General features: G+C 45.3%; 1 protein-coding gene across 2 annotated transcripts in view; it reads left to right on the forward strand.

Moving 5' to 3' along the window:
- ECE2 (endothelin converting enzyme 2) overlaps positions 1-11011 on the forward strand; it is a 101787-nt gene extending 90776 nt beyond the window's left edge. For both annotated transcript variants that reach the window (XM_060767389.2, XM_067466072.1), the window contains 3 exons: positions 6864-7054; positions 7789-7884; positions 9305-11011. In XM_060767389.2, the coding sequence (XP_060623372.2) occupies positions 6864-7054; positions 7789-7884; positions 9305-9481 (464 nt within the window). In that variant the 3' untranslated portion in view covers positions 9482-11011. The remainder of the gene's footprint in view (positions 1-6863; positions 7055-7788; positions 7885-9304) is intronic.
- Positions 11012-14416: the final 3405 nt, after the last annotated feature.

The following is a 14416-nucleotide window of genomic DNA, read 5'->3' on the forward strand; positions in this document are numbered from 1 at the left end:
TCATCCCCATCCTGTTGCATGGCAAAACACATGGCTTTTTGATCAGGGCCCCTGTTGCCATATTCTTCCTCCTCACACGTCATCCTCCAGTTTTCAATCTTCTTAGCCAGATCATTTCCAATTAAACATCTGTATGGTATGTCAGGACTGACTGCAAAATCCCACATACCCTTCCATCCTCCATATTCGATTGGCAAAGTCACCACTGCTGTTGGTATCGCAGGTCCCAAACCTTTTAATCTTATTTCAGAGGTAGGCCGCTGAAATTTCTGAGGTATTATTTCTGGATGTACTATACATACTTCGGAACCTGTATCTCGAAGTCCTTTCACGTCTTTGGAATGGAAATGGATTCTAAGTAATCTTTAGATGGGGTGTTTGACAAGATGAACAAACACTGTTTCTCTTGAGGCTCTGATTCTGAACTTCCCTTTGACAAAGTATCTGGTTCTGCTTTTTGTGTTTCTTTTACTTTATTCACAAAGAGGGTTGTTTTCTCTTTTCTTAAAAGGGGACATTGATACTTTATATGGTCCCACTTTCCACACTGAAAGCACCTTCTTTTTCCCTCAGGAGCAGTTTGACTTGTTACACCCTGCCTCCTCCAGGTGGTGTTTTCTATGTCAGAACCTTTTTCTTGCTGTGGGCGCGTTTGTTGTTGGTAAAATGGCTGCCTGTTTGTTCTTTTATCACTTGGCAAATCTTCCCTTTTGAATCCTTCTTTTAGGGTTATTATTTGATCTACCATAACCGCTGCCTCTACTATAGTGGATGGTTTGCGATCCTGAATCACCCAGCGAATATCATAGGGCACTAATTGAAAAAATTGTTCCAACTTTAAAAGTTCTCTCAGCTGTTGGTAATCTTCCACTTCAGACGTCCTTAGCCAACTATCGAACAGTTGAGACAATTTAGAGGCCACCTGAGCAAAACTTTGGGTTTTATCTCTCTTTAGGGTCCTGAACTTAAATCTGTAGAATTCAGGAGTTAATCGAAACTCTTGTAGAATTTGTTTCTTAAATAAATCATAATCTCCATAAGACCCCTCAGGCAAATTTCCATAAATCTGTAAAAGTCTTCCAGTTATCTGTGGCCTTAGATATATCATCCATTTTTCCTTAGCAACCCCAAAATCTTTACAACATCTCTCGAAAGAGATCAAAAATTTCTCTACATCGTCATCCTTGGTAAATTTAGGGAATCTCTTTATCAAATCTGGGGTATCCACTCCAGAACTCCCTTCCTGGATGTCACTGGATGTTTGAGACAAAGCCAATCTTTGCTTCTGCAGCTCAAATTCCATTCTCTTCAATTCCATCTCCTGTTCTCTCTCTTTCTGTCTTTCTTCAAACTCTCTTTCCCTTTGTTTTGCCTCCATCTCCAGTTCTCTCTCTCTTTGTCTTTCTTTTGCCTCTATTTCTAATCGTTTTATCTCTAGTTTGTACTTATAAGCCATTTCTGACACAGGCACTGGCTCTGTTTCTGCTTCAGAGCCCGAACTTTCTTCTCGGTCTCCCTCTGTTTCCTCAACAACCTTTTTTTGTCGCCTGGTAGCCATATTCCAATAACTTTTACCTCACAACTTATTCTTAAAATAATCTTAAGGCACTTGAACAGTTGTTAAACAGATCCCGTCGTCTGCCACCAATTTGTAAACGGGTACCTCCGCCAATGGTAAAGAAGCTGCCACCAAATTGTAAAGAGACGCCACCAATTAGTGAGGAAGCGCCTAGGTTTAGGAGAGAGAGAGAGCCACTGATTTGTAAAAGGCTCTGTTTGTGTTGTGAGGTAATTTTGGTAGAGTGGGTGCACCGAACGTAGAATTAATGGAGATGAGGCAGTTTTAAAAACCAAAGAGAACAAGTTTATTTTTAAACAAAGCGTATGGTTGCAGAATGAAGATGTTAAACTTGGCAAATACTTGATGGTTACTTGTAACTTGGTTGCGATACAATTCAGACTTTCGATGTTACAACTTATGAACTCTTGCTGTGGTGAAGCACTTTATTAACCAGTGTTCCCTGCAGTGAATAGTCTCTCTGTTTGATCTATCCTTGATCAATCTACAGATCCCTAGTCTTTTTCCGACTAACGATCTTGTCAAGCCTCTGTTAGTTCTTTCTACCTAAAGCAACTAACCAGGTTTTCCCCTTCAGCTTCCTAGCTGAAGAAATCTCTACTATTCACGAACACTAAACCCTGACTCTTCACTTCTTCACTCCTCAGAGTCTAAAACCTGACTCTGCTACTCTCTCAGAGTCTCCAGCCTGACTCTGCTGCTCTCTCAGAGACTTCAGCCTGACTCTGCTGCTCTCTCAGAGTCTCCCGCCTGAATCACTCTCTAACTGTCACTTTTCAAAACCTTCACTCTCTAAGCTCCTCCCACCTCCTCTTCTGCCTCGTTTCCATGGTAACACATTTCTCACAGCCAGGCCGCTCCAGCCTTAGGGCAACCGATGCAAACATAAATACAGTTATAAGCATATTATTATAAACACTTCTGTACAAATACTAATATTTTGCTATGGTAATAATATAATATATTGTATTTACATATTACTTATAAGCCGCTCTGAGTCCCCTTCGGGTTGAGAAGGGCGGCATATAAATATTGTAAATTAATAAATAAATTTGATTTTAGTGCACTTTTAAATAAAACAAGGTTTTAGCCCTTACAGTTGGGAATATGTGTCTCAAATTCTATGTATAATGCCTGTCAAACAGCTCAGAATGCAAATGGAGGAGCAAAAAGTTTATTGATTTCTTTATCTATTTACAATATTTGTAACCCGCCTTTCTTAGCCATACGGCGACTCAACGCGGGTTACAGATTGACACAATTCGATGCCAGGCATTCATAAAAGTGCCATTAAAAACAATCAACATTGCAAAATAAGACATATATAAAAACCGTTAAAACATATAATCATCAGTGTCATCCTGTTAAAAACGTTATCCAGTAACAACATTTGGTCATTCCATGTTCATCATTCGTAGTTCCATGTTATCTATTCCACTGCATTCTCAAAAGCTTGCTCAAAAAGCCAGGTCTTTACTTTTTTTGGAAAGTCAGGAGGGAGCCGATCTAATATCCCTGGGGAAGGAGTTCCATAGCTGGGGGGCCACCACTGAGAAGGCCCTGTCCCTCGTCTCTGCCAATCACACTTGCGAGGCAGGTGGGATTGAGAGCAGGGCCTCCCCAGATGATCTTAAGCTCCTAGATCAGTGTTTCTCAACCTGGGGGTCAGGACCCCTGGAGGGGTCACGAGGGGGTGTCAGAGGAGTCACCAAAGACCACCAGAAAACACAGTATTTTCTGTTGGATATGGAGGTTCAATGTGGGAAATTGGCCCAATTCTATCATTGGTAGGGTTCAGAATGCTCTTTGATTGTAGGTGAACTATAAATCCCAGCAACGACAACTCCCAAATGTCAAGGTCTATCTTCCCCAAACTCCACCAGAGTCCACATTTGGACATATTGAGATTTCATGCCAAGTTTGGTCCAGATCCATCATTGTTTGAGTCCACAGTGTTCTCTTAATGTAGGTGAACTACAACTCCCAAACTCAAGGTCAATGCCCACCAAAGCCTTCCAGTATTTCCTGTTGGTCATGGGAGTTCTGTGTGCCAAGTTTGATTCAATTCCATCGTTGGCGGAGTCCAGAATGCGCTTTGATTGTAGGTGAACTATAAATCCCAACAATTACAACTCCCACAGGACAAAATCAATACCTTCCCCCAATCCCACCAGTATTCAATTTTGGGTGTATTGGGTATTTGTGCCAAATTTGGTCCAGTGAATAAAATACATCCTGCATATCAGATATTTACATTACTATTCATAACAGCAGCAAAATGACAATTATGAAGTAGCAATGAAACTAATTTTATGGTTGGGGGTTACCACAACATGAGGAAGCGTATTAAGGGGTCGTGGCGTTAGGAAGGTTGAGAACCACTGTCCTAGATGGTTCATAGGAGGATATACGTTCGGATAGGTAAGCTGGGCTGGAATCGTTTAGGACTTTATAGGCTAAAGCCAGCACTTTGAATTGTGCTTGGTAGCAAATTGGCAGCCAGTGGAGCTGATGCAACAGAGGAGTAGTGTTTACACAGACATGTGCCTTTCACCTTAAGAACAGACAAGCATCCCGAGCTCTGAAGATCACCTGGGAAGGAATCCCACTGGAGCATTGCAGCGCACCCAAATACCTGGGAGTCACTTTGGACCGTGCTCTGACCTACAAGAAGCACTGCCTGAACATCAAGCAAAAAGTGGGCACTAGAAACAACATCATACGAAAGCTGACTGGCACAACCTGGGGATCACAACCAGACACAGTGAAGACATCTGCCCTTGCACTATGCTACTCTGCTGCTGAGTACGCATGCCCAGTGTGGAACACATCTCACCACACTAAAACAGTGGGTGTGGCTCTGAATGAGACATGCCGCATTATCACAGGGTGTCTGCGCCCTACACCACTGGAGAAATTACACTGCCTAGCCGGTATTGCACCACCTGACATCCGCCGGGAAGTAGCAGCCAATAGTGAAAGGACCAAGGCAGAGACATCTCCAGCTCATCCACTGTTTGGGTATCAGCCAGCACGTCAACGACTTAAATCAAGACATAGCTTTCTTAGATCTACAGAGACACTCGCTGGAACATCCCAGCAAGCGAGAGTCCAAAAGTGGCAGGCTCAAACCCAGCACCTCAATCCATGGCTGATACCAAATGAGAGACTCCCTCCTGGGCACACAGAAGACTGGGCGACTTGGAGGACGCTGAACAGTCTTCGCTCTGGCACCATGAGATGCAGAGCCAACCTTAAGAAATGGGGCTACAAAGTGGAATCCTCGGCATGCGAGTGTAGAGAAGAACAAACCACTGACCACCTGCTGCAATGCAACCTGAGCCCTGCCACATGCACAATGGAGGACCTTCTTGCGGCAACACCAGAAGCACTCCAAGTGGCCAGATACTGGTCAAAGGACATTTAACCAACTACCAAGTTTGCAAAATCTGTGTGTTTTTTTTCCCTTTCTTTTTAATCTGTGTGGTTGTTTTGTTCTGTTAGAATTGTAATAAAATGGTATGGTTGCTGATGACACGATAAATAAATAAAGCTCACAATTGTTAGGTTTCCTGCATATTTTCTGACTTGTAGAAACTAACAAACTAGGCAATTACATGCATTATGCCCTCTCTGCATAACATATGCCTTCTAGAGTTCAGCACAGAGTGAGTTCCTTCTGCACAAAAATCTGACCTTTGGTTTCTACTGCAGACTACGTACAGCATTAACCAAGGGAAGTTAATAAATAATAAAGCTGCCGCTTGTTGGCAGTAACTCACTCGTAGCTGAGACACAGCTCAGTAGTCCTGGCTTAATCCTCGGCATTAAAGGATCTAAACTACCTGAGTAGATAAAGTGCGTTATCCAAGGCACTGTAGAGCCACTGCCAGCCGCAATCTGCACTGCTGGCTGACATGAGCTTGGTGTGAGATAACATCCTCTCTTGCTAGGGAGACTCAGGATTTGGAGTCAGAAAACATCTGGTCAGGGACAGGTAGAGAAGGGAGAATTGTCTCCATCAGGGCCCTCTTCCAGGAAATCTCTTGAATTTATTTATTTATCGAGTCATCAGCAACCAGTCAATTATATTACATTTCTAACAGAACAAAGCAAACAAACAGATAAAATACAAAAATGCAAAATACAGAATACAAAATTTGTGAGTTTGGTAGTTGATTAGATGTCCTTTGACCAGTATCTGGCCACATGGAGTGCTTCTGGTGTTGCTGCAAGAAGGTCCTTCATTGTGCATGTGGCAGGGCTCAGGTTGCATTGCAGCAGGTGGTCAGTGGTTTGCTCCTCTCCACACTCACATGTCGAGGATTCCACTTTGTAGCCCCATTTCTTAAGGTTGGCTCTGCATCCCGTGGTGCCAGAGTACAGTCTGTTCAGCGCCTTCCAAGTCGCCCAGTCTTCTGTGTGCCCAGGGGGAGTCTCTCATCTGGTATCACCCATGGATTGAGGTGCTGGGTTTGAGCCTGCCACTTTTGGACTCTCGCTTGCTGAGGTGTTCCAGCAAGTGTCTCTGTAGATCTTAGAAAACTATTTCTAGATTTAAGTCGTTGACGTGCTGGCTGATACCCAAACAGGGGATGAGCTGGAGATGTCACTGCCTTGGTCCCTTCACTATTGGCTGCTACTTCCCGGCCGATGTCAAGTGGTGCAATGCTGGCTAAGCAGTGTAATTTCTCCAGTGGTGTAGGGCGCAGACAACCCGTGATAATGCGGCATGTCTCATTAAGAGCCACATCCACTGTTTTAGTGTGGTGAGATGTGTTACACGCTGGGCATGCATACTCAGCAACAGAGTAGCACAGCGCAAGGCCGGATGTCTTCACTGTATCTGGTTGTGATCCCCAGGTTGTGCCAGTCAGCTTTCGTATGATATTGTTTCTAGCACCCACTTTTTGCTTGATGTTCAGGCAGTGCTTCTTGTAGGTAAGAGCACGGTCCAGAGTGACTCCCAGGTATTTGGGTGCGCTGCAATGCTCCAGTGAGATTCCTTCCCAGGTGATCTTCAGAGCTCGGGATGCTTCTCTGTTCTTGAGATGAAAGGCACCTGTCTGTGTTTTAGATGGGTTAGGAATCAGCTGGTTTCCCCTGTAATAGGCAGTAAGAGCACCTAGAGCTTCAGAAAGTTTCTGTTCTACAATCCCAAAGCTCCCTGCTTGAGCAGTAATGGCACGGTCATCAGCATAGATGAAACTCTCTGTCCCTTCTGGCAGTGGAGACCAACTGAGACTCCAATCTGGTCCATCAAAGCCATTTCTATTCCTTCCAGGCCGTGAGTACGACAAAGAAGGGAATCTGCGTCCCTGGTGGCAGAACTCATCACTGGAGGCTTTCAAAAACCGAACGGAGTGCATGACAGAACAGTACAGCAAGTACCTGGTCAATGGGGAGCATGTCAATGGCAAGCAGACATTGGGCGAGAACATTGCTGACAATGGGGGACTGAAGGCAGCCTACAATGTGAGTAAGCTATGTTGGGAATGGTGGGCATCTACCATTCCCCCCAACAGGAAGGCCATGGCGAAAGAACTTGGCGGACCTTAAATTCCTTTGCCTCCCAGTTCCTGGATATCCCAAGGGAATAAGAGTATCATTTCTGGAAGGAAAGGAAGGGTCGTCTAGTGTAGCCTCATGCCATGCAGGGATACACAGTTAAGCACTCCCCAAAGTTCCCATTCAAACTTAAGTAAAAATGGGTTGTTGTAGGTTTTTTCAGGCTATATGGCCATGTTCTAGAGGCATTCTCTCCTGACGTTTCACCTGCATCTATGGCAAGCATCCTCAGAGGTAGTGAGGTCTGTTGGAACTAGGAAAATGGGTTTATATATCTGTGGGGGTCTCACAACCTCTGAGGATGCTTGCCATAGATGCAGGCAAAACATCAGGAGAGAATGCCCCTAGAACATGGCCATATAGCCCGAAAAAATCTACAACAACCCAGTGATTCCAGCCATGAAAGCCTTCGACAACACATTAGTTAAAGACATCCAAAGAAGTAGAACCCACAAGCAGTCCATTCCATTGTTCAACAACTCTTACAGTCAAGAAGTTTTTCCTGACATTCAGGTGGCATCTCTTTTCTTGTAATTTAAACCCATTCGTACATGTTCTAGTCTCTCAAGCAGCAGTAAACAAGGGAAAGGATTAGGCCCTATTGAACCTGGAGGCACGAGTTCTTTCTTGCTTCCTTGCAGGCTTATAAAGTTTGGCTGAAGAAGAATGGTGAGGAGAAACACCTGCCATCCCTGGAACTCACAAGCCACCAGCTTTTCTTCCTAGGATTTGCACAGGTAACTTCTACTTGGGATGGAAAGTCTGTCCTTGACCTCATACTCACTTCTGTGACTGCATGTCTCCTAAAACCTCCCATCTGTAAGATTCTGGCCCTTCTCCACTGCCAAATAATCCAGGTTATCAAAGCAGAAAATCCACATTATCTGCTTTGAACTGGATTACCTTAGTCTACATTGTCATATAATCCAGTTCAAAGCAGATAATGTGGATTTTGTACAGCTGCACAGAAGGGGCCTCTGCCTCCCTTCCAACCTCATGGACATCCAACCTTCTGTTCTGCAGATGCCAGGAACATCCAACTTTATGTTCTGCAAATAATAGAGTCATGTAATTATAGAGTTGGAACGAACGCAATGACCATCTGATGCAACTGCTGTACAGGAATCCATGACTAAAGCACCCTAGACAGTCATTCAGCCTTTGATTGAAAATCTGTTCTGTAATCTTCGGAGGAAGACTATATTGCACTGCCATATAGACCTTGCCACCAATTTATTTATTTATTTATTTCATACACTTTTATCCTGCCCTTCTCCCCCCAAGAGGGGACTCAGGGTGGCCTCACACAAGCACCGTATGATGCTATCATCATAAAAATAGTCAACAAATATGTTAAAACATTTTTAAAAATTCATTAAAACAATAGATAAACACACCAGTTAAAACCAAATCCGAGTCTGTGTTAATTCAATGTCGCAGTATCCTAAGTCTTCTTTCCAGATGCTGCTGTCCATTAATCGAACACCTGGTCCCAAAGCCAGGTCTTCAATTTACTTCTAAAGGTCAGGAGGGAGGTGGCCAGCCTGATGTCCCCGAGGAGAGAGTTCTACAGATGGGGGGCCACTGCTGAGAAGGCTCTGTCTCTTGTCCCCTCCAACCGAGTTTGCGATGGTGGTGAGATCGAGAGCAGGGCCTCTCCTGAAAATCTTAAACTTCATGATAGTTAGTAACAGGAGCAGAGGTGGCCCTAGGTAATTTTCAATGGTAAGCAATCAGTATTTTGCCCCCCCCCCCCCCCACCACCACCACCACACACCAGTCATTGATATATATTTTCTGTTCATCGTGGGAGTTCTGTGTGCCATATTTGGTTCAATTCCATCATTGGTGGAGTTCAGAATGCTCTTTGATTTTAGGTGAACTATACATCCCAGTAACTACAACTCGCATATGTCAAGGTCCATTTCCCCCCAAGAGCGCCTCAAGAGCGCCCCTGGGCAAAATGAACTATACTGCGAATTCTTACTTTGCGTAATGGGTTGAGCCGCCCCTGAACAGGAGATACATTCAGACAGGTAGTCTCTTCTCGTCCCCACCAAGATGATCTCTGTTGAATCTACTAGTTTGCTTTGCCTCAGGAGCAAACAAGATGGGGGGAGAATGCTAATGATGGTCTTCTTTTTTGTCTTGGTTCAGGTTTGGTGTTCTGTGCGTACACCGGAGAGCTCCCATGAGGGCCTGATGACCGACCCGCACAGCCCTGACAAGTTCCGGGTCATTGGCACCCTCAGCAACTCCCGGGACTTTATAGAGCACTTCCAGTGCCCCACCGGCTCCCTCATGAACCCTGGGAAGAACTGCGAAGTGTGGTAGATGAGGGAAGCGAGGCAAGAGAAGCTGCCCCTGGCAGGAGTCTGTACATACATACAACTGCCCCTTGCACAACCCAGCCCACAGGGACCAAGTTGAGCCCGGCACTCACCTCCTTGGGGAGCCGTGGGGAATCCAGGCAGCGGTGCCAGGAGAACAATGAGCTTGCCCCGTATTTCCCTCCCGAGCCCATGCCATGGGGCAAGGAGGAGCAAAAGCACAGCTTCATTCCTCTCCGCCGACTGCACCACTTGCTCCCTCCATGGGCCATGAGAAGACTCCCTGGCTCAGCTTCCTCTGCTTTCATTCCTGGTCTCCATTTCCCCCCAGGAAATGTCTCCCTGATCCTCTGTGGTGATCTGGTGCTCGGACTCCTTGCCACGGCAGGTCCACTTTTCCAAATCAGCTGCAGCCACAGAGCAGGAATAGCTTGGCCTTTGTAAGTGCTGTTTTCAGGAATGGGTTTCAAGAGAAGTGCCATTAGGTTCTGGATCACCAACATGCTATGGGGTTAGGGTTGGGGTAGGGAGTGCTGATTCAGTGGGGACTTGCTTTGATGGGGCTAGAGTTATGGGAGCTCTAGGCACAACAAAAACAGCTTCAAAACTTGGACTGAAAGGTGTAGAGTGGTATCAGAAAAGCCTCCCTAGATTAGTGCAAAGTCTCCCTTGTGTATCATTCTGAATCTTTCCAAAAGGCTTACAAGCAGAACCCAAAAGCAACAACAACCCACCACTCCTCTTTGCTTGCTCTGTTTGCCTGTTATTTAGAGGTACACTGTCACTGGTAATAGCCATTGCTAGAAGGCCTGTACTCATATACATCTTGGTCAACTGTAGTGTTCAAGGGCCAGAGCACAGCAAAGATTTGGAGGACTCCATCAGTAGCATCTCCTCACATTCCCCTCACTTGTCCCCACCCCATGCCAGGCTGTGATGGTAGACATAGATATGGCCCTCTACAAGTCATAAATCCAAAGAAGAAGCATGGCTGTGGTGTCAGACAATTTCCCCCTCTTGCTAGCTTTGTGGAGATGTAGCCAAGCCACTGGTTCTGTGTTAACTGGAAAGGTCTTGTACACTTGCGCACACACAATGCCACCCAATCACTGTGGAATGATAGGACCTCCTCCTCCCTAGCGTTGCATCAACCAAGCCTCCCACACCTTGTCCTCCTTCCCAAAGAGAAAAGTCCACACCTCTGCCATTCGATCTTTGGGCAGGTGCAAAACACCCTGTAGAAAGCACACTAACCACATGGCAGCTGGCCTTTGAAGGGGGTCTCAGACCCCAGGAGAAAAGGAGGTGTGTGGGTCAGGTTTGCTTCCACGTTTGTTTCCGTTAACCCTCTCCTCAGGCTTATTCTCAGTTCCAGACCAGCTTGGCTTTAGAAATTCCAAACTCGCTCCCATCCCTTGAGCTCGGTGAGGACTAGTGCCTTGGACTTAGCGTGTGAGTGTGTGTATGTGTGTTGGTGGGGGGAGGAGGGATGCCGTTGGTGTATTTAATTATTAAAAGCCGTTTCCGCTTGATTGTTTCAATGTGGTCTTCAAATGTGTGGCACAAATAAAATGTAAACATTGAGAGGAAAATACAAATCACCAGAGATTAGAAATGAGACTCGATAAGCACTGTTTTGTTTTCAGTGAAGTCAGGCTGGGATTTGGGAGATCTAGAGGCACATGAACATCTACTTTATGCCTGTGTCCGGACTATAGCATTTCAGATTGGAAGCACCGGGACCATATGTTAGTCGTTACAAAAACATTCACCATGTGCAGAAAACTTTCAGATGGTGGAAAGTTCTACCTGAGTCCATTCTGCCAATGTACCATTTCTATTTAGGGATTATTTTCCTGTGTGCCAAAAAAGACAGGTAATGTGAACTAGAACTTCCCTTAAGTTGTCTACACTGTTGAATTACTGTGCCTTGACACCACTTTTACTGCCATCACTTAGTACTATAGTATCCTGGAGTTTGTATTTTTGGTGTGGCACCAGCTTCTTTTTGGCAGAGAAGGCTAATGAACTTGTGAAATTAAAGTTCTCATGATTCCATAGCAATAAGCCATGGCTGTTAAAGTGGTGTCAAACTGCATTCATTTGGTAGTATAGAAAACTTTACTTATGCGATCCCTCGTAGCTTGGGGATTATGGTCTTCCAGGTGTAGTGTCTTGGCAGTGGGTCCGTATGTGGCTGTAGAGCCCTATTCTTGATCTGCATGTTCTCCTGCAGTGAGGACATCAGTTTCCAGATTAAGGTGGTCCCAGTCAGGGTTGGCTTGATGCGCCTTCCTCTTGGCAAGTTTCTCCCTTTCATTCTCCATTCGTGCCTCTTCGAATTCTGCAGCACTGCTTGTCACAGCTGACCTCCAGTTAGAGCACTCAACGGTCAAGGCTTCCCAGTTCTTGGTGTCTATGCCACATTTTTTTTAAGGTTGGCTTTGAGCCCATCTTTAAATTTATTTTCCTGTCCACCAACATTACATTTCCCATTCTTGAGTTCGGAGTAGAGTAACTGCTTTGGGAGACGTTGATTGGGCATTCGGACAACGTGGCCAATCCAGCAGAGTTGAGGATGAAGGAGCATAACTTCAATGCTAATGGTCTTTGCTTCTTCCAGCACATTGACCTTTGTCCGCCTGTCTTCCCAAGAGATTTGCAGGATTTTTCAGAGGCAGCGCTGATGGAATCGTTCCAGGAGTTGCGTATGACATCTGTAGACAGTCTTTTCGCGGGTGTACAGCAGGGTTGGGAGGACAATAGCTTATACAATCAGGGACAGCTAATCACCTCTCAACAAAGGAATTTCCCAGGCAGTAACAAGCGACACCTAAAAACTGTCTGGCCATCAAATGCTAATCAATGTGGCCAAATGAAACATTCACACCTAGCTCCAACAGACCACAGTTCTTCCTCCCACCCTGGACCTTCCACAGATATATAAACCCAATTTTCCTAGTTTCCAACAAACCTCACAACCTCTGAGAATGCCTGGCACATATGCAGGCAAAACGTCAGGAGAGAATGCACCTAGAACGTGGCCATACAGCCCAAAAAACCTACAACAACCCTCTTAGAAAACTATTTCTTGATTTAAGGCATTGGCATACTGGTTTATATCTGAATAGGGGATGGGCTGGATATGTCACTGCCTTGGTCCTTTCATTATTGGTTGCTACTTCCCAGCGGATGTCAGGTGTTGCAATACTGGCTAAACATTATTTCTCCAGTGGTGTAGGGCACAGACAGCCTGAGATAATGCAGCATGTGCGACCACAAGCGACATGTAGCATCATAGAATTGGAAGAGACCACATGGGCCATCCAGTCCAACCCCCTGCCAAGAAGCAGGAAAATTGCATTCAAAGCACCCCCGACAATGGCCATCCAGCCTCTATTTAAAAGCCTCCAAAGAAGGAGCATCCACCACACTCTGTGTCACAACTCAGGGAAGCTTCACCTTGGTCAAGACACCACCACACCCAAGGCTGTAGGTTTTGTAGTTTATTGAGAAAAAAGCAAAATCAAAACAGAGAAATAAAGATGCAAAAATTCAATAGGCAAAACAGAGTCTTAAATGCAAAGGCAAAGTTCCCAAGATCCAAAGGCAAATAACATAATCCCTTAGCAATGGTCAAACAAGAGTCCGTGGTAAACAGGTAAAATCAGGATCAAAATCCAAGTCTCAAAGAAGCCAGAAGCGTTCCGCAAAAGACAAGGTAGTTCCACAGAAGTTAACAGGGAAAGAGCAACATTGGACTGACAGGAAATGCCTGTCACCTACATCATTAAATAAGTTTCCCTGACATGAAAGCGTTGCATTGACCTTTGGCTTCACGCTTGTTGGCAAGGCGTGTGCTTCTGCAAGCTATTAATCGTAAACTATCCTGTCTACTCATTAATTCACTATTATCTTCAAGGCTAAACAACTCATTATCTTGGCCCAGCTGGGCCTCATCACTCTGGGAACCGAAAGGAGTCTTCACCTGCACTTGTGGAGTTTCACTATCTTTATCTAAAGGCACATTCCTTTCCCCGGGAAACAGGCTTGCTGTTTCTTCTTCAGAAGCCACACTATCAGCCCCGTCTGGAACATGTACAGGAATCTGTAACCCATCAGCCTCCTCATCATCCTGCAGAAAGTCAGGCTCAGAAGGCCCAGCAGACCCAGAAGGCCCAAACAATTCAGTCTGAGACTCAGGCTCAGACTGAGCCACAGCACTCTGGGGCAGAGAGTTCCACTGCTGAACGTCTCTCAGTCAGAAAGTTCTTCCTAATGTTCAGATGGAATCTCCTTTCTTGTAGTTTGAAGCCATTGTTCCATTGCGTCCTAGTCTCCAGGGAAGCAGAAAACAAGCTTGCTCCTTCCTCCCTGTGACTTCCTCTCGCATATTTATATATGGCTATCATATCTCCTCTCAGCCTTCTCTTCTGAAGGCGAAACATAGAATCATAGAATCAAAGAGTTGGAAGAGACCTCATGGGCCATCCAGTCCAACCCCATTCTGCCAAGAAGCAGGAATATTGCATTCAAATCATCCCTGACAGATGGCCATCCATCCTCTGTTTAAAAGCTTCCAAAGAAGGAGCCTCCGCCACACTCCAGAGCAGAGAGTTCCACTGCTGAACGGCTCTCACAGTCAGGAAGTTCTTCCTCATGTTCAGATGGAATCTCCTTTCTTGTCGTTTTAAGGCATTGTTCTGTGCCCTAGTCTCCAGGGAAGCAGAAAACAAGCTTGCTCCCTCCTCCCTGTGGCTTCCTCTCACATATTTATACATGGCCCTCATCATATCCCCTCTCAGCCTTCTCTTCTTCAGGCTAAACATGCCCAGCTCCTTAAGCCACTCCTCATAGGGCTTGTTCTCCAGACACTTTTATGATTTTAGTCACCCTCCTCTGGACACATTCCAGCTTGTCAATATCTCTCTTGAATTGT

This window comes from Anolis sagrei, chromosome 3 (genome assembly GCF_037176765.1).
Source record: "Anolis sagrei isolate rAnoSag1 chromosome 3, rAnoSag1.mat, whole genome shotgun sequence".
NCBI lineage: Eukaryota > Metazoa > Chordata > Lepidosauria > Squamata > Dactyloidae > Anolis > Anolis sagrei.